This window comes from Lampetra fluviatilis, chromosome 24 (assembly GCF_964198595.1).
Source record: "Lampetra fluviatilis chromosome 24, kcLamFluv1.1, whole genome shotgun sequence".
Classification (NCBI taxonomy): domain Eukaryota; kingdom Metazoa; phylum Chordata; class Hyperoartia; order Petromyzontiformes; family Petromyzontidae; genus Lampetra; species Lampetra fluviatilis.
The window spans coordinates 11,692,597-11,712,355 of NC_136298.1; the positions used below are offsets into that span (position 1 = coordinate 11,692,597).

Here is a 19,759-nt window from a genome sequence, read left to right on the forward strand (position 1 = left end):
TTAAGCACAGCTGCCATGTTACACACGCACAAATGACACCATCTCTACCAAGTATGAGATCATAACCAGAACAATATAAGTAACGTCCGTGGAAAAAAAAAACAATAAATGGAACCAATTTTAACGTGTGGAATCGCTGACTCGCAATTTTTTGTCTCACATGGGAAAATATCGACGAGTTTATTGAGACAGACAGAAGGCATTGGGTAACGTAGAGATGAGAATAAGGCCAAGAGATAAGAGGGCTCTCAACGGGTATAAAAGTGGACCTTCGGCAGTGGTTCAGCATCGTCGTTCAGGATCTTCACTGCACCATGTACGGACTCATCTTCGCTCTGCTCGTGGGCACCGCTGGTGAGACTTTGTGTAACTTCCACTGCTAACTGGTTGCATAGTGAATGGTTTTGGGTCGAACTGGGACCCATGTCCAGCAGAGATGGTCTTTGTATATATGCTGAACTTATTTCGCACCGTACGTATCCAGCCGTGCAAATCTTTGCCTATAGATATCTGGCAGTTTAACAGAATTGGTTTAAGCAGAACAGACAATGATGGATATCATTATTGGTCATTTGGTATCTTAATTTGGCGTAGGCCTCTGCTAGGTTAGCTCCATCGGAAACATTTTGCACCTCCTATGGTGATGTGCATCACCAAACTAACAGAGGAGAGGAATGCGTGCTGCTTATTTGGCTGTGCCGGAAAGTTTGTCTTTGACTAAAACTGAATTATACCCAAGTGCAAGATGGGGCTAATATCCATTATTGTTCCCAAGCAATTGTTGGAAATTCTAAATTCCTTCTGTCGGGCCCATATTGTCCATCAAACAAGAACGACGATTGAGCAAGTGATGCAACATTTCTAGTAAACATATCGGAATGACTTTTTTTGCTGGAATTGGTCTTTGTGTTAGTGGTTCATGGGTGTTCATGAAATGTCCATACTTTTAAATTGGTGCTTACATTAACAATACGTTTTTTTTCTGGAAAATATCAATACCAAAATTACTTTTGACCTCAAGGGGTAGGAGGGGGTAGCATTGCCTCCATTAATTCACTAGGATTCTCCACTTGGCCTTACAGACAATGTCGATAGTCATGATCCTTTTGACGATTATCCTCACGATGAATGTTGGGTCTGAGTAATTGACCGTGGCCAGAACACCAATTCACACTCTGCTTTGCTGACAGCGGCGGCCCCATACATGTATGAGGACCACATCGTGGGTGGCTCCGAGTGCGCTGCCCACTCGCAGCCGTGGCAGGTGTCCCTCAACATCGGATACCACTTCTGCGGAGGCTCCCTGATCTCCAGCGAGTGGGTCGTGTCTGCCGCTCACTGCTACCAGACGTGAGTGTGCTGCGCGTGGACCTAAGCGAATCTCGTTGCGTGCTGCGTGTCTGGTGGTGTCAGTGAAGTAGCATCGACTTGTGTAAACTGCAGTGTACACCTAGAACCTGGTGATCACGACCATATCTGAAAATAACTTAAAGCTCATGTTGTTGAACTTAGACAGAGCCACAAATAATATTTACTTGAGCTTCACCGATGGGGCAGATGTGTCACAGCTGGTAAAATGAAGAAGCCGATCATGTGATTTTGAATTAGACCCATACGAACAATCGAGAAAGGGCTATGAGCAGATTGTAAAGTATGCGACATCCTCTTTCCAAAACAAGGCAATGTGCCCAAGCAGTTTGTTTTGCTTAGACGATTATACCAAATAGTTACAGAACTTGGCAATCTACCACAATTTGGGTCAATTTGGGTTTGTGACGGTGGTAAGCGTAGATGTGATGGCATAGAATTACAGTACAACTAGTCTTACCATACGTGCTAGTTGTGCCATGTTAATGCTTGACCTTACCATTCGGAACTTGATCAAGTACAGTGTTTTTTGGATTGTTTTGTTCGTGATTCATTGTTATTACTGTAACCAGGTTTCTATTGTGACCAGATTCCCATAAACGATTATAATTCATGGCCAAATGGGTTTTACCTGTGCCAAAATAAAACCTCCAAAAAAAAACCTAAAACCTAAATTTAAGCGATCCCCTATGAATACAATTCATCATCACTACTGTCATCCACTTCCTCCACCCCCAGCGCATCCCGCATCTCTGTGCACATCGGCGAGCACAACATCTTCGCGTCCGAGGGCACCGAGCAGTGGATCCAGGCCTCCAAGGCGATCCGCCACCCCCAGTACAACTCGGACATCACTGACAACGACATCATGCTCATCAAGCTGTCCTCGCCCGCCACCCTCAACCAGTACGCGCAGACCATCCCGATGCCCTCGTCCTGCGTCGACACCGGAGTCACGTGCACCATCTCTGGCTGGGGCGAGACCCTAACCAGCGTCGGTGAGGACACGGCGCTTAGACGTCCGTCTTCCCTGGAAAATCCATTTGAAGAAGAGTTTTTAAAGATTTTACAATGTCGGTTTCGTGGTTACTCTGTATAGCTCTCGGATGTGTTTTCAAGCTGTACCGTGTCATGTTCATCATGACGTACGACGTTTCACTCCACTTTTTGGGAGCTCCCAGCACGTGCAGTGAACCGTCAGATGTCATGTCGAACAACACGCAGTACAACCCAAAAACACATCACAGAAAAATTTAATAGAGCGGTGGGTAATCTGCAGTCTGTGGGCCGATTGGAGCACATGCAGTCCCTCGTGGGGGCATGTTGAAGTGGGGTCATGATGAGTGCACAAGCACGATGTCAAGCTTGCGGCCAACTGCCGTAAAAGAGGGCCGCTCAATAGGCGCGCGAACTCGTCTGGGTTGCCCATCACTAGTTTAGTATCTTCCAACTACACGCTGCCACAATGCTTTGACATGCTTATACCATGGTAAAACAATTGACCAATAAATATCCACTTCAGATTCTTCTCACCGATGACCCACCATTGTCTGGGCAATAAAGTTATGAACGCCATCATTTTATGTTTATAAATATTTCTGGATAAGAAAAATGCTTAATGTTTAAAGCTAAGCATTGCAGGTTATACCTAGAGTTTAAACTGGACTAAGAGTTGTAACTGTACTTGTCCATCTTTATATTGTTGTGGTGTGATCCTGTGACTTGCCACTTCTGGGCACAGGCCTCCCCCATTTTGTTCCATTCTTTCCGTTCCTTTCTCAGTATCTGTTCAGAAGGGTTCTCCAAACTCTTAAATTTCACCTCGCCCTCTCTTCCACTGTCTTCCTCTGCTTACTTTTCTCCAGGTTTACAAATGCTACCAACCCATTGCATTTCCTCTGCATTACTGGGACCTTCACGCTGAGTCCACTGAACTATCTCCCCCTCTGCTTATGAGTTTCTCCGTCCTCACGTTACCCCAATATCTTTCCCCAGAGTATGATGCCTCACCACTGCCACCCTCGTGTCTCCATACAGGCAGCCCCGATGTCCTCATGTGCGTCCAGGCACCCGTGCTGAGTGACACCTCCTGCAGGAACGCCTACCCTGGGTCCATCACCGACAACATGATCTGCCTGGGATACCTGGAGGGTGGCAAGGACTCCTGCCAGGTGAGGTCCCCTGAAGCGACTTGAGTCGATAAGTCTGAACGGGAGTATGAGCGTCGACCTGCCCTCTTGCTACAAACCAGTGCCACCTCCACCAAACATACACTCTCATCGATATTTTGGTTGCATCTCTTCCATCTAACTCAATATTAACCACGTTTTTTTTCACAGACATAAAGGTTGGGAACCACGACATTAGATGCTGGAACCAACTGCTAACTGCTGACCCTTTGACCCCTGATTCCGCCACTGTAGGGAGACTCCGGTGGCCCCGTCGTATGCAATGGCCAGCTGCAGGGCATCGTGTCCTGGGGCCGCGGCTGCGCCCTGCCCAACTACCCCGGCGTGTACACCAAGGTGTGCAACTACAACTCCTGGATCGCCAGCACCATGGCTGCCAACTGAGCGACTGACTCGGAAGCCACCTTGCCGAGCAACAAGCACCGTGATGATTGTAATGCCATGAAACGAATAAAACCTTTGAAATGTTGATGGCACAATGTTTTTGTCGTCTTATTTTCTTAGTAAAGTTGATGATCGAAACATTGCATAGCATGGTACAATGGATTTAGTTGCTCGATTGCTCTGCTACCCACAAAGCAGCCCTGTAGCAGCCTATACAGCACAGGACTTCTTAACCCCTTTGGTATGGTGGCCCTATACCTCCCATCTGCAATCCTTTAAATAATAGTATACGTTTAACAAACATAGTTTAGTTAAAATTGTTCATAGCAACAAGGTGGCCAATATAAGTAATTTGCTTTGGGCATGTCGAATCGTTTGTTCTAGATTTGAAGTTTTCGTGACTGCAAGGATCCATACTCTTTGGTTCTTTCGGTAAAGTCACCTAGGTGAAAAAATAAAATATATTCAATAAAAAATAAATTAATTAAATCACAACGTTTGGCCAAGAATCAACTGAGTTGAGTCGATGCAAAGGAGGGGGTGACATGCAAATGAGATGGATTATGTATGCTTCCCATTGGTCGATTTAAACTCCTCCCACAGCTCGACACAGGAAATAAAGCGCGACCTTGGGGTGCTCTCAGGGACGCTTCCAGCCAATCACAACCCGCCATTTTCCTAATTTGAATATGACCCGCCCCATGCAAATAAACTCCTCCCTCTCTCCTGCCAGATTAAATAATCGATGGTCGGTAAATCGATCAAACATTGATGACTCAATGAACTATTCAGGCATAAAAGTCGATCGTCGAGTCCGGTTCACCTCTTGTGAGGGGCGCTGGAAGCTTTAAACCGCACGGCGCTTAGCAGTCACCGCGTGGGACCTTCCAACAACAACAACAACAGCCGCCATTTACCACTAAGTGGCGGTGACGTCAACACGGCGACTGTGCCACGCCAAGTGCACTTTGAGACGTACACAGACAGACCTAGGCTGACCAAACTGACCCAGTTTGGTTTTTGGGTGAAAACACTTAAGTGTGAGTGCTGTGAAAACGGTGGCAAACTCTAGATCATCCTAATATACGTATGCAAGCACACATTAGCTCGTTTTTTTACTTATAATAATAACTTATTTATCCAGGAAAGCCACGCTGAGTCGTCGGACTCTTTGCAATAGGGTCCTATATTGGGTTATGTCAAGATGTTTTCTGTCCATTAATGCAACTTTCATTATACAAGTGGGAGTAAATCGGAGAACCCCTATGGGCACGAGGGGGCAACAAAATCACCATACAGATGGAATGCAGTCCACTTTCTGTACTGCCTTCTCCTGGAGAGCGAGGATATCGCACATCGACGCTCACAGGAAGCGATTCTCACAACGTTTTCGCAATCCACCAACCCTGATGCTGGATTACCATAGATTATTGAAAACTACCACCCCAAAAAAATATGGATCAGTATCCGTGATTTTGACTCTCAGTTAAAAGCACTCCGATGTCTGCTTAATAAAATATAATGACTTTGACTGATAAATTTGACAGCAGTAATGTCCTTGGCGTATACTTAAGTAAGAAAGGTAAAGGTGCAGCCTTGCAATGTATTTCTCACTGCACCGCTGGCAGAAGGGCCTCCACTTGAGGGAGCTCTAAAGAACACCTCTAGAGGATATTATATATATACTGATATATACTTACGTAAGTATTAATTTTATGAGCTCTCAATTCCAGAACTTTTCCACAGAGATCTAGATATTTTCACAATTTGTGGAACGGGTGTGCAACTGCAGAACCACTGTTAATCACAGCTGCCACATAACACACATAACGTCAAATGGCACCATTACTACCAAGAAGGAAATCTGAACTGGGACAATGGACACAACGTCCGTGGAAAGAAAAACATAAAATGGGACCAATTTTAACATGTGGGACCGGTGACTTGCTATTTTCATCCCATGTGGGAAAATATCGACGAATTTTATGAGACAGGCATAAGGCACCAGGTAACGTAGAGATTATAACAAGGCCATGAGATAAGAGGGGTCTCAACGAGCATAAAAGGGGACCCTTGGCAGTGGTTCAGCATCGTCGTTCAGGATCTTCACTGCACAATGTACGGACTCATCTTCGCTCTGCTCGTGGGCACCGCTGGTGAGACTTTGTGTAACTTCCACTGGTAACTTGCTGCGTAGTGAATGGTTTTGGGTCGAACTAGGACCCATGTCTGGCAGAGATGGTCGTTGTACGTATGTTGAACTTCTTTCGCCAACCGTGCCAATCTTTGACTATAGACATCTGCCAGTTTAATAGCATTGGTTTAAGCAAGCCTGACAATGATGGACATTATTAGTGGTCGTTTGCTATCTTAATCTGGCTTAGGCTTCCACAAGGTTGGATCAAATTGGAACACTTTTCACCTCTGCTGATGATGTGCGTCAACAAACTAATGGAGGAGATCAACGGTGTGCTCCTAATTTGACTGTGCCAGAAAAGTATTTGAGTTAAACTGAATTATACGAAAAAGCTGGATGGGGCGCATGCCCGTGTTTTATCCCAAGAGATTGGTGAAAACTTTACATTCCTACTATGGGGCCTATATTGTCTATCTCAAAAGAACGATTGAGCAAGTGATGCAACATTGCTAGTAACCCCAGAGGCGTGATGATCCTGCTGACGATTATCCTCACGATTAATTTTGGGTCTGAATAATTAACCGTGTTCAGGCTACCAATTCACACTCTGCTTTGTTGACAGCGGCGGCCCCGTACATGTATGAGGACCACATCGTGGGTGGTTACGAGTGCGCTGCCCACTCGCAGCCGTGGCAGGTGTCCCTCAACATCGGATACCACTTCTGCGGAGGCTCCCTGATCTCCAGCGAGTGGGTCGTGTCTGCCGCTCACTGCTACCAGACGTGAGTTCACACGGACATAAGCGATGCTCTTTGTGTGCGTGTGTGAATGGGAGGGGAGTAGTATTGCAACGATTAGTGCACTGCGCTGCGAACCCTGCAACCCGAACTCGATTCCCAGCATAAGTGACAATATCTGACACGGTCCTGTGCCCTCCCCCAGGTTGACTCACCGTTAAATGAGTACCTCGTGAAGCTGGTCAACACTAGAGAAACGAAGGGGACTGTGCATTTGAACGTTAATGATTCTATACATCCGTTCAACGTCCTCAACGAGAGGAGGGCCAGATACATGCGGCCAATATGTGAATATTTGTGTTGTGCTGGTTGTGTGTCACGGAAAAAAAGTATGCAAATATATATATACATGCAAAAACATATATGGAAAATAAATCGTTCTCACAGTTAATTTGATGAATCCTTCCTAACGGATGCAGCACTCTCAAGGCACTACTTTTCGAGACGGAGATGAAAATCTTAGCAACGTAAAACCGCGTAGAGCCGAAACATCACCCCCGTATACCATGAAACAGACCTCATTCGGTACACCGTGTAGAGCCGAAACAAGAGTTTGATAAAGCTGCGTTGGGCAAGGGTTTCCTGTACTTATCTTATTGTGCCCGGTGGGATGATGAGTCAGTTCCCCAACATGAACTGAGCTTGCATTCTATGATTGTTCTTGCACTTAGCCGCCTAGATCATTTTACAGCAGGACATTGAAATTGTTGGAATTAAATGTGGCGCAAGGTGCTTTTGGTTGCTAGGGCATGAAAGCAAAGAAATATAAATTAAAATCTTCATCACTACTATCGTCAACCTCCTCCACCCCCAGCGCGTCCCGCATCTCCGTGCGCATCGGCGAGCACAACATCTTCGTGACCGAGGGCACCGAGCAGAGGATCCAGGCCTCCAAGGCGATCCGCCACCCCCAGTACAACTCGGCGAAAACCGACAACGACATCATGCTCATCAAGCTGGCCTCGCCCGCTACCCTCAACCAGTACGCGCAGGCCGTCGCGCTGCCCTCCTCCTGCGTCGGCACCGGAGTCATGTGCACCGTCTCCGGCTGGGGCGAGACCCAGACCAGCGTCGGTGAGGACACAGCGCTTAGACGTCCGTCTACCCTGGAAAAGCAATTAAAGGAATACTTTTTAAAGATTTTACCATATCCGTTTCATGGTTGCTCTGTTTAGATCTCGGATGTGTTTCCGGGCTGTGCCACGTGGTGTTCATCATGATGTCTAGCGTTTCGCTCTAATTCTTGGGAGTTCCCAACACTACGAGTGAAGCTTCGTTCGGACGTCATGCTGAAGAACACTCAGTACAACCCAAAAACATATCAGAGAAATTAGTTGATTTCTTCTCCATACAAGCTGACACAACACTTATACATGCTTGTACCATGGTAAAACATTCATTAAGATAAAAAAAAATGTTAGTATAAGTACATGGTACTCTGTCTAGCGATATTTTCGTGGATCTTTTTTGCATTGTTTATAGCTAAGCATTGAATAACAGTTCTGAGCATGAGGCAGGCTTGACCTGGAGTTCAAACTTGACTAAAAGTTGTAACTAGACTTGTCCATCTTGTTGTTGTTGTAGTGTGAGCTGGTGATTGGCTACTTCTGGGCACAGGCCTCCCCCATGTCTTCCTTTACTTTCTCAGTGGCTGTCCAGCAGTCGTCACGGAACTCTTTTCCACTGTCTTTCTCTGATAACTTTCTCCAGGTTTATAAATGGGCACAAGCTATCAACCCATTAAATTTCCTCTGCATTACTGGGACCTTCACGCTGAGTCCACTGAGCTCTCTTATGCCGCCCCCTCTGCTTATGAGTTTCTCCGTCCTCACGTTACCCCAATATCTTTCCCCAGTGTATGATACCTCACCAATGCCACCCGCGTGTCTCCATACAGGCAGCCCCGATGTCCTCATGTGCGTCCAGGTGCCCGTGCTGAGTGATACCTCCTGCAGGAACGCCTACCCTGGGTCCATCACCGACAACATGATCTGCCTGGGATACCAGGAGGGTGGCAAGGACTCCTGCCAGGTGAGGTCCCCTGAAGCGACTTGAGTCGATAAGTCTGAACGGGAGTATGAGCGTCGACCTGCCCTCTTGCTACAAACCAGTGCCACCTCCACCAAACATACACTCTCATCGATATTTTGGTTGCATCTCTTTCATCCAACTCAATATTAATCACGTATGTTTTTCACAGACATAAAGGTTGGGAACCACATTAGATGCTGGAACCAACTGCTAACTGCTGACCCTTTGACCGCCACTGCAGGGAGACTCCGGTGGCCCCGTCGTATGCAATGGCCAGCTGCAGGGCATCGTGTCCTGGGGCCGCGGCTGCGCCCTGGCCAACTACCCCGGCGTGTACACCAAGGTGTGCAACTACAACTCCTGGATCGCCAGCACCATGGCTGCCAACTGAGCGACTCACTCGGAAGCCACCTTGCCGAGCAACAAGCACCATGATGGTTGTAATGCCATGAAACAAATAAAACCTTTGAAATGTTGATGCCACCATGTTTTTGTCGTTTTATTTTCTTCTAAATAGCACGGTAGAATAGATTGAGTTGCTCTACTGCTCTGCTATACACAAATCAGCCCCGTAGCAGCCTATACAGCACAGTACTTCTTAAACCCTTAGGTATGGTGGCCCTATACCTCCCACCTGCAATCCTTCAAACAATAGTATACGTTTAAAAAATATGTTTAGTTAAAAATTTTCATAGCAACAAAATGGCCAATTTAAGTAATTTGCTTTGGGTATGTCGAATCATTTGGCCGAGAATCAACTGAGTATAGTCGATGCAAAGATTGGGGTGACATGCAAATGAGATGGATTATGTCGGCTTCCCATTGGTCGATTCAAACTCCTCTTACAGCTCGAAACAGGAAATACAGCGTGACCTTGGGGTTGCTCCCAGTGACACTCCCTGCCAATCACAACCCGCCATTGTCCTAATTTGAATATAACCCGCCCCATGCAAATAAACTCCTCTCTCCTGCTAGATTTAATAATCGATGGTCGTTAAATTGATAATCCTTTGAGGACTCGATGAACCATTCAGGCATAAGAGTCGATCGTCGTGTCCGGTTCACCTCTTGTGAGGGGCGCTGGAACCTTTAAACCGCACGGCGCTCAGCAGTCACCGCGTGGGACCTTCCAACAACAACAGCCACCATTTACCACTAAGTGGCGGTGACGTCAACACGGCGCCTGTGCCAGGCCAAGTGCACTTTGAGGCCGCTTTAAGTGTGGAAAGCTTTCTGACAGGTCAGATGCACACCAGCTGTGTCCCTTACTGTGTAAGCTTGCTTCATTTTATCTGTCTGGTGCTCCGCTCGTTGTGAGCGTCACTCCTCTAACTTCCTTTGTTGTTGGAGGGCGACTGCCTCCAACTGAACAGTCGCGTCCTTCACGACACAGGCACACACACACGGCTATACACAGGGGGTGCGCTTTCATATTGAGATATTTTGAGCATCACCACCATCAAATTCACTGCTGGATGAAGGCTGTCATCTTTTTACGATGCGGGGGCGGGGGCGCGTGGTGACGGGATGGGGAGCAGGTGCAGTTCACGTCACCACTCGCCACCAGAGGTCGCAAACGGGTTTTGATTCCTTACCCGTACCCTTACCCGGTCGCACCAGGGTCGCAAACGGGTACCCGTAGCCGGGTATTGGGTACCTGGTTGCGACCTCTGCTCGCCACTGATGTTAGCCACGCATCCCCAAGCCCCACCATTATTCATCCCGCTCCGCGAACATCTGTGAAAAATATCTTCAGAGCACATCGGATTCCTTCAGGATAAATCATTCTTCTGATTCTGAACTCAAACCCAACACTCGGACCGAACACCAAATCGTCGAACCTTACCCCCCTATTCGTCCAAATCTTCAAAAATCCAATCAACGCCCGACGTCGGCGTAATGGGTATCGTCTGTGTACGTCAGTTACGTGAACGTGAATGAGCCGCCATCTCAGGGTCGGTTTGACGTCCTCACCGAGTGGACGGCCAAGATGCACGCGGTGATGTTTGGACATTTGCGTTGTGTATGACTCTGTCGAGTACGGGTTACACGTTCTGTACGTAGCAGGGCTCGAGAGGAGACAGAGAAACTCACTGCAGATCACCCCCTACAATCTCAACCACAGTACTGTAGATATGTAGTGGTGGTATTGACGTGCGCCGACTGTGACAGTGATGGATCACGGGGCGGCGCGGGGTGCGGGGTTGGGCACGCGTTGTGGGCGTGGTGTGGACGCGCGCGCCGGGAGTGACAGATGACGGGGCGGCGCGGAGTGAGTGGTGAGGCACGATGAGATGTGGGAAAAGAGGATCGTAGCCAGCGCCCGGCGATTGGTCGAATAAGTGGGTGCTCGCAGCGACGTCCGCAGGTGGGGTATAAAGGGGGACGCGCGAGAGCACTCGGGGAGAGTTACCCAGTTGAAGACCCGAAGACGGAGCTGAAGACTTAGTCGCCGAGTAGCTAAGTGGATGTTGGTCATCCGAGTAGCTCAGTGGCGTTAGTCGCCGAGTAGCTAAGTGGATGTTGGTCATCCGAGTAGCTCAGTGGCGTTAGTCGCCGAGTAGCTAAGTGGATGTTGGTCATCCGAGTAGCTCAGTGGGCGTTAGTCGCCAAGTAGCTAAGTGGGTGTTTGTCACCCGAATACTAAGTGGATGTTGGTCATCCGAGTAGCCCAGTGGCGTTAGTCGCCGAGTAGCTAAGTGGATGTTGGTCATCCGAGTAGCTCAGTGGGCGTTAGTCGCCAAGTAGCTAAGTGGGTGTTTGTCACCCGAGTACTAAGTGGATGTTGGTCATCCGAGTAGCTCAGTGGGCGTTAGTCGCCAAGTAGCTAAGTGGGTGTTTGTCACCCGAGATACAAAGTAGGTGTTAGTCACCTGTAACCAAGTTTGATAAAATAAAGAGTGTGTTACCCGTGAAGTCGTCTCCCGCCGAGTTACTACATTACAACTGGCGTCAGAAGTAAACCTGTCTTCAAGAAGTATGGACACAAGGAAGACTACCCGTACCCACGAGCGAGGTCGGGATGACGACGGCGTACCGGGGACACCGACCTCGGGAGTAGAGGACGAGGAGTTGCCGCCGATGCAGCACTTCGCGGTGATGGCCGACGCTCCGCTGGCCTCCGACACCAGCCTCCAGGACGCGCACTCCCGGTTGGCGGAGTTGCTACTCGCCGCCGCCGCTGTCTTGGCCGACATCTCCGTTCCGGCGAGCGGAAAAACGGCTGCGGGGGTCGTGGAGGAAGCGACGTTGGAGGATTCCCGCCAAAAGGCGCTTCGCGCCAAAAGTCTGGAAGTTGCCGCCGTTTTTGGGGGGCCGCCACCGATTGGCGGGAAAGACGGACGCCACGTGGCCGGACACCTCCGCGCAGCGCAGCCCACGTCATCAGCGCGCGCCGGAGCCCTCCATTTTGCGCCTGACAACCGAGCCGACATTTTACACAACTCCAGCGGAGCGCGGGAAAATCTCTCCGACGTCGACGACGATCGGGTCCTCCAGCAAAGATTGCCCGCGCTGTCGGCGTTCAAGGCGGATGGGGGCGACTGGGGAGCCTTCCAACGAAGGTTCCTCGCTCATCAGGAGATGTCGGGGTGGTCCGACACCACTGCCCTGCGTGCGTTGCCAGCGATGCTTGACGACGACGCGCTTGCAGCCTTCACATCTGCTGCAAGGTCGTCCCGCTCTACGCTCCAGGCCGCACTACACCTGATGGCGAAGGTGTTCGGGCCGCCCTCCACGTGTCGCCACCAGTTCTACGATCGGCGGAAGGTGGCTGGGGAAACGACGCTAGCCTACCGTACGGCACTACTCGCCTTGGCGGACGCGGCTTTTCCCCGCATGGATAAGGAGGGGAAGGACGCCATGGTGACGGAGCAGCTGCTGGTGTTGGCCCACGAGTTGGGGGTCCCCATCAACGTGGCAGACGAGATGGAGATCTGCTCCCTGGCGATCGCCACGAGCATTCACGCGTACGAGGTCCTCAAACGCAAGCCGGGGGTCGTCTGCAAATGGCCGGGGAATGCGGCACTGGCCGCCACGATCGCCGAACCTCAGCCAGCTGCGGTGCAGGAGCAGGCCTTCGCTGCATCGCGTCCGGGGGAGTGGAGAACGGGAGGTCGTTCGCCCACACGTTCGCCCCGCAAGCTGGAGCAACCGAAACCTACGACGTCCGTCGTCTGCTACAACTGCGGCCTTCGGGGTCACGTCGCAGCCGGGTGCCGGGCCCCGCGTCAGCGCGCCGCAGGACCACGTCGGGACGACGACCAGGGCCACAAGTCATCCCAACAAAACCCGGCAAGTCGCGGCACCTCACACGTTCGGTCCACAAACACGGCACATTCGGGTCGCCGCTTCGCGGTGGGGGGTTCGCGGCTGGGTGCCGGGGGTTCAATTCGGCGAGGGGGGTCCGTACGCGGCCCGCAAGCAGTCGAGTGGTCCGAATTGGCCCACAGGATCGTGGCTGCGTCGGCCGGGTCGTCCGTGGTAACGGGGTTCATTGACGGGGTTGAGGTCCGGGTGCTTGTTGACACGGGTGCGTCGGCCACCATCATCTCGGACCTTATTTATAACATTCTTCCCGTCCAAAGTAGACCCCTTCTGCCGGTAGACGTGCCATTTTATGCGGCGAATGGGGGATCCCTGGGGATCATCGGCCAGATTCGGGCGACTATTTGCATTGGTGACATTAAATTAGCGGGCCCTATTTTTGTATCATCATCGCTGGCCGTTCCCTGTTTGCTAGGTACGGACTTTTTGTCAAAAATGCCCATCAAAATTCTTATAGATCAGGCCTGCATAGAGCTTCCGTCAGGTCGGCGGGTTGCCTTCTTGTCGAGCCCTACCAAAGTGCGCACGGTTTGTGCGACGGTGCAGGCGCTGGCGACTCACACTGTACGGGTGCCCCCGGGATCGCAAATGTTAGTACCCCTTCGGTTCAGGAAGCCACTCGAGGTGGGTGCGGAGGCACAGGGGGTGCTGTTGGGGCCGTCAAACAGAGCCAGTAAGGGCCTCGACTTAGCGGTTGCTCAAACCATGGTGAGAGGGGACAGTGAGCCGTTCGTAATGGTCCTGAATACGGGGTCGCGGCCGGCCGTAATTGCGCAGGGAACGGTGCTGGCTCACGCCGCGCCGCTACCCGTTGAGGAACGGCTCGTGGCTCAAGCAGATTTCACTGTCAAGTCGCATCCTCAAAGTGATGAGGGGACTGAGTGGTTGGACTCGCTGTGTGCGGGTTCTGCTAACTTGTCCGGGGTGCAATTGGGAGCATTGAGGGGTTTGCTCATCGAGTTTGCTGACGTGTTCAGCAAACATAAGTACGATATCGGCTGCACTGACCTGTTGCGCCACCACATAGCTACAGGGGACGCGGCCCCTATTCGTCAGAATCCCTTCCGGCTCAGCCCGGCCGAGAAGGAACATGTGCAATCGGCGGTTAATGATATGTTGGCGGCAGATATCATTTCGCCCTCTTCTAGTCCGTGGGGTGCTCCTATTGTCCTAGTAAAGAAACAGGACGGGTCCTTGCGGTTTTGTGTCGATTTCCGCCGCTTAAACAAAATCTCGATGGCGGATGCGTATCCGCTCCCCAGGATGGATGAGTCGCTGGATGCCTTGGCGGGAGCGCAGTTTTTTTCCACACTCGATCTGCTTTCTGGATTTTGGCAATTGCCACTCGATAACGAGTCTAAACCTAAAACTGCTTTCCGGACACCTGGGGGCCTATTTGAATTCAACCGTTTGCCCATGGGCTTACATTCCGCTCCCGCCACGTTCCAGAGACTCATGGAATTGGTTTTGTCGGGCCTCCAATGGGATACCTGTTTGACTTATCTTGACGATATTATCGTCTTTAGTCGGACTTTCGAGGAGCACCTCCAGCGACTGAGAGCGGTGTTCCTCAGGATGCGTTCCGCTAAGCTTAAATTTAAACCGGCTAAATGTTTTCTGCTTCGGGAATCGGTCAGGTATTTGGGCCATATCGTGAGTCGTTCAGGGATCTCGACGGACCCTGCTAAGACGCATTGCGTCAGCTCATGGCCAACGCCAACCTCGGTCACGGAGGTTCGTAGTTTCATTGGTTTTGCCTCCTATTACCGTCGTTTTGTCAAGCAATTTGCCACCATAGCCAAGCCCCTGCACGCTTTGACGGCTAAGGGTGTGAGGTTTCACTGGGGGGCGGAAGAGGAGGCTGCGTTCTGCTCCCTCCGTGACGCTTTGGTGCAGGCTCCCCCCTTGTGTTACCCCGATTTCACACAACCGTTTTTGCTTGACACGGACGCCAGCAATACGGGTATCGGGGGGGTGCTCTCACAGGTGGTCGGGGGGGTTGAACGGGTGGTCGCCTACGGTAGTAGGGTTCTTTCCCCCGCAGAACAACGCTATTGCGTAACTCGTCGTGAATTGTTAGCCATTGTGTTTTTTACACAGCAATTCAGGCCGTATCTTTACGGCCGTCATTTTACGGTCCGGACGGACCATGCGGCTCTACAATACGCTATGCGCGTGGCACAGCCATCGGGCCAATTGTCCCGATGGTTGGAGGTCCTTCAAGACTACCAATTCACGACGATTTACCGAAAGGGGTTGCGGCACTCAAACGCGGACGCCTTGTCGCGGTTGCCGCCGTGCACGGACTGCACATGTTTGTTGGGATCAGCGCGGTGCAAACCCCCGGTCGCCGGCACCCCGGGAGTTGCGCTCGCCGCCACTGACACCCCGGGAGAGGACGCCCCCACGGGGAGGGATTCGCTGTTGTCGTTGCCCCTCATTGAGTGGGGCCGCCTCCAGATGTCCGACAGCTCCCTACTTACGCTGCGTCGGAAAGTTGGCGCTCCCGAAGAAGGGGAGGCGCGGGTCGGTTCCTGGGTGTGCAGACAGGGCCTTTTGATGAGGTGGGACAACATGTCCCGGCGTCACGTGCTCGTTGTGCCTGTTGCTATGCGGGGTAGGGTTGTTCTGGCAGCTCATGAACGGCTCATGCATCTGGGTTTTCACAAAACGCTCGCCCTAATCCAGCGAGACTATTATTGGCCGGGGATGGGTAACGACGTGGCGAATATTCTTAAGGGATGCGTAGGGTGCGCCAAAAGGAAACCGCCACCATTGGCAGCTAATCCACCGCTGCAATCCATTCAGGTTTCGCGTATAAACGAATTGGTAGCGTTGGACATCTTGGGGCCCTTTCCGGTTACACCAAGGGGAAATAGGTTCCTGCTGGTTGGCGTGGAATACTTCACCCGATGGCCTATGGCATGGCCGCTCGCCAACCAGTCGGCTGCGGCGGTGGCGGACGCCTTTGTCCAGGGTTATGTGTTGGACAAGGGCGCCCCCGAACGCTTGCTGACGGATCAAGGGAAGAATTTTTCGAGCGTTTTGTTGCGCGAGGTGTGCGACCTGTTGGGTACAAAGAAAGTGCGTACTTCCCCCTACCACCCGCAGACTGACGGGATGGTTGAGCGTCTGAACAGGACGATTACGTCTATGTTGTGCCAACAGGTCTGCGACGATCAGGTTGATTGGGACTTACAGGTGCCGGGGGTACTCGCGGCCTATCGAATGGCCCCTCATGCGGCGACGGGGTTTTCCCCATTTTTTTTTATGTATGGGCGGGAGGCTGATCCGGCCATGGACGTCCAACTGGGGATTTCCCAGCCACGTGCAAAATCTAAATTGGCAGACCACATCAAATTTAATATCGCCAAATTGACTGAAGCGCGGGAGGCGGCAAGGTTGAATTCGCGGTCGCGGCAAATTGCAAACGAGAAATTGCATGAGCGGAGGGTGCATACGCATGATTGGAAACCAGGCGATAAGGCCTGGCTGCATTGTCCACATGCACCGTTGGCTACGTCCCCCAAGTTGTTGAGACCTTGGAGGGGACCGGTGGAAATTGTGCGGGTTGCACGACCCCAGAGTATACAGATTAAATGGGGGAAACGCCGTTGGTATGTGCACCCCTCCCGACTGAAGCCCTATGCGGCACCGTGTGACCCCGTTCTGTGCCGTTACGACCGGGCGTGTGATGTGACCGTCGACTCGGGGAGGGAGGTGTCGCAGGCTGATCCTCACGTGTCTCCACCTGACCCACCCCCAGGTGCCTCGGGCTTGACGGCTGCTGACCGTCGAGAGCCTGAACCCCGGGGCACGCACGAGTCCTCGATGCCTGGCCGATGTCTCCCTGAACCGCCGGCACCACCGGACGTTCAACCGCGTCTGGTGCCGTACGACGGACCGGCAAGGCGGACTCGGGCTAGGTCTAAACAATTTTCATGAAGACGGTTTTTTTTTTGCTCTACACCGAGCTCGCCCGGTGTTCCCCTCTGCCGGGGTAATGTCCCGTTGTAGGGACGCTCGGAAGAAAAGGGGACACTGCACGAGTCGAAAGAAAAAAAAAAAAAATTTCCATTTATTTTTTTGCATACACATTGCTATTGTCACTCGCCGGTTTGTATATATTGTTCTATTGTCGCGGTGGCATTGGTTGAGGGTTGCGGATGGTAGTGTTCGCGTCGGGTTGTGTTGTTAGCTTAGTTGTTGTTCTTGTTGTTGTGTTGTGTTACGGGGCACACAGGGGGGGTTTGTATATTTTTATAGCAGCCGGGGCGGCTGCGAGCTATGTGGTAGGGGGTGATGTAGTGGTGGTATTGACGTGCGCCGACTGTGACAGTGATGGATCACGGGGCGGCGCGGGGTGCGGGGTTGGGCACGCGTTGTGGGCGTGGTGTGGACGCGCGCGCCGGGAGTGACAGATGACGGGGCGGCGCGGAGTGAGTGGTGAGGCACGATGAGATGTGGGAAAAGAGGATCGTAGCCAGCGCCCGGCGATTGGTCGAATAAGTGGGTGCTCGCAGCGACGTCCGCAGGTGGGGTATAAAGGGGGACGCGCGAGAGCACTCGGGGAGAGTTACCCAGTTGAAGACCCGAAGACGGAGCTGAAGACTTAGTCGCCGAGTAGCTAAGTGGATGTTGGTCATCCGAGTAGCTCAGTGGCGTTAGTCGCCGAGTAGCTAAGTGGATGTTGGTCATCCGAGTAGCTCAGTGGCGTTAGTCGCCGAGTAGCTAAGTGGATGTTGGTCATCCGAGTAGCTCAGTGGGCGTTAGTCGCCAAGTAGCTAAGTGGGTGTTTGTCACCCGAGTACTAAGTGGATGTTGGTCATCCGAGTAGCCCAGTGGCGTTAGTCGCCGAGTAGCTAAGTGGATGTTGGTCATCCGAGTAGCTCAGTGGGCGTTAGTCGCCAAGTAGCTAAGTGGGTGTTTGTCACCCGAGTACTAAGTGGATGTTGGTCATCCGAGTAGCTCAGTGGGCGTTAGTCGCCAAGTAGCTAAGTGGGTGTTTGTCACCCGAGATACAAAGTAGGTGTTAGTCACCTGTAACCAAGTTTGATAAAATAAAGAGTGTGTTACCCGTGAAGTCGTCTCCCGCCGAGTTACTACATTACAGATACAATATAATTTTGTCATGCAAACCAGCAATATATAACGTTCGCATAATTTAACCAATACACAAATACAAAATATAACGTTTACACTGCTGGATGGACAGAGACTGGAGGATTTAAGAAATGTACCCCGTTGTTTCAACTGCCGCACCGGGAAATTGAATCGAGAAGTCCATCGTGCTATTAAACCTGGTACCACAACAGCTCCCTTCATTTCATACAACCGCACTGTTCATCAAAGCAACGAAAACGAGACAATGTCAAATACATTACAAAGTCATGGTAAACAGATATCTCGATCATTGTTATCGTCAAATGCAATATCGCGTCATATCGTGAATATTTGACATTGCAGCAAGAAGAAGTTTCAAGAAACAATGTAGAAGCGTATGAAAAGCTATTGACTATTGTGCAAGATGTGAAAACCCTCACGAGTATTGAGTGAAGTTGTACATTGTGGTCCACTTCTCTTCGGTCACCGTCACAATAAACGTGACCAAATTTATCCTAATGACAGGCAGCAGTGATGCTGTGATATCGAACTGGTACACAAGCACAAACGTGAACAGAATTGTGAAGACTAAACCACACTTAACTTCATGAAAGTAATTTCGGAGCTTGATCCTATCACACCATTGCGTGGAGTGAAAACATGACGACCCCAAACCTAACAAAGTCCATCACTGTTAGATGTTACAGGAGGGCATTAACATTGTAAATATAACAATCAACGAATTGAAGAGCACGATGTAGGCTTACAGAAAATGGATTGAGCCTCATGTAGAAAGTCTCGAACGTTTATTTAAGAGCAAGCTGTGGGCTTATATAAATTAAGCACACGTGTAAAAGTACGAGTTTCACAACTTTGTGCGATCCACCAACCCTCGCCTCCAAGGTCGGCGTTGTACACAATGACACAAAAACAAAGACAAATATCCACCTTACAGCATTAACACACTGTTGGGGCAAGTGTTTTTAGCGAGCACCTATAAAGGCAGGCACGGCACACCAGGGGTGGGTGGCCAGAACCACGCCCGGCAGCCTTTGTATTCCTAGTGGCGATGTTTACACATTACAGCAGTTTACATAGGAGAGGCCCAGGACCGGTTCAGATAATCGTCGCTGGTGTTGGCCGTGAGCGGAAATCGAACTCGGGTCGCCGGGTTCGTAGTGCAGCTCGGTAACCTCTACCCTACCGCTCCCTAAATGACACAGACACATTCACACATGCACAGTGACACACGTAGACAAAAATGGACACACGTGTAAATTACTCAAGATGAATATACATAGGAATCATCGACTACAACTGCAAAAAACGTGACAGGACCCTTCTGAAGAAGAGTCATGAGATGCAGTGAGGCTTTCTTGGATTAACAAGCGTATTCAGAAGCGACTGGAGCTATCCACTTTTAA

General features: G+C 50.8%; 2 protein-coding genes across 2 annotated transcripts; both read left to right on the forward strand.

Moving 5' to 3' along the window:
• The first annotated feature begins 314 nt into the window (after positions 1-314).
• LOC144941168 (trypsin-like) lies at positions 315-3,941 on the forward strand. The gene is made up of 5 exons (XM_078867725.1): positions 315-354; positions 1,191-1,350; positions 2,107-2,366; positions 3,406-3,539; positions 3,792-3,941. Exons 1-5 carry the CDS (start codon positions 315-317, stop codon positions 3,939-3,941), a joined length of 744 nt encoding a protein of 247 aa, XP_078723851.1.
• A 2,106-nt stretch (positions 3,942-6,047) lies between these two features.
• LOC144941165 (trypsin-like) lies at positions 6,048-9,297 on the forward strand. Its single transcript, XM_078867722.1, has 5 exons — positions 6,048-6,097; positions 6,701-6,860; positions 7,690-7,949; positions 8,773-8,906; positions 9,148-9,297. The coding sequence occupies exons 1-5, from the start codon at positions 6,058-6,060 to the stop codon at positions 9,295-9,297; spliced, it is 744 nt and encodes a 247-aa protein (XP_078723848.1). The 5' UTR covers positions 6,048-6,057.
• Positions 9,298-19,759: the final 10,462 nt, after the last annotated feature.

Coding starts and splice junctions, on each gene's coding strand:
- LOC144941168 (XM_078867725.1), top strand. CDS start 315: ATGTACGGACTCATCTTCGCTCTGCTCGTGGGCACCGCTG. Junction 355..1,190: donor TCTGCTCGTGGGCACCGCTG/GTGAGACTTTGT, acceptor CTTTGCTGACAG/CGGCGGCCCCATACATGTAT. Junction 1,351..2,106: donor GCCGCTCACTGCTACCAGAC/GTGAGTGTGCTG, acceptor CTCCACCCCCAG/CGCATCCCGCATCTCTGTGC.
- LOC144941165 (XM_078867722.1), top strand. CDS start 6,058: ATGTACGGACTCATCTTCGCTCTGCTCGTGGGCACCGCTG. Junction 7,950..8,772: donor CGAGACCCAGACCAGCGTCG/GTGAGGACACAG, acceptor GTCTCCATACAG/GCAGCCCCGATGTCCTCATG. Junction 8,907..9,147: donor GTGGCAAGGACTCCTGCCAG/GTGAGGTCCCCT, acceptor CCGCCACTGCAG/GGAGACTCCGGTGGCCCCGT.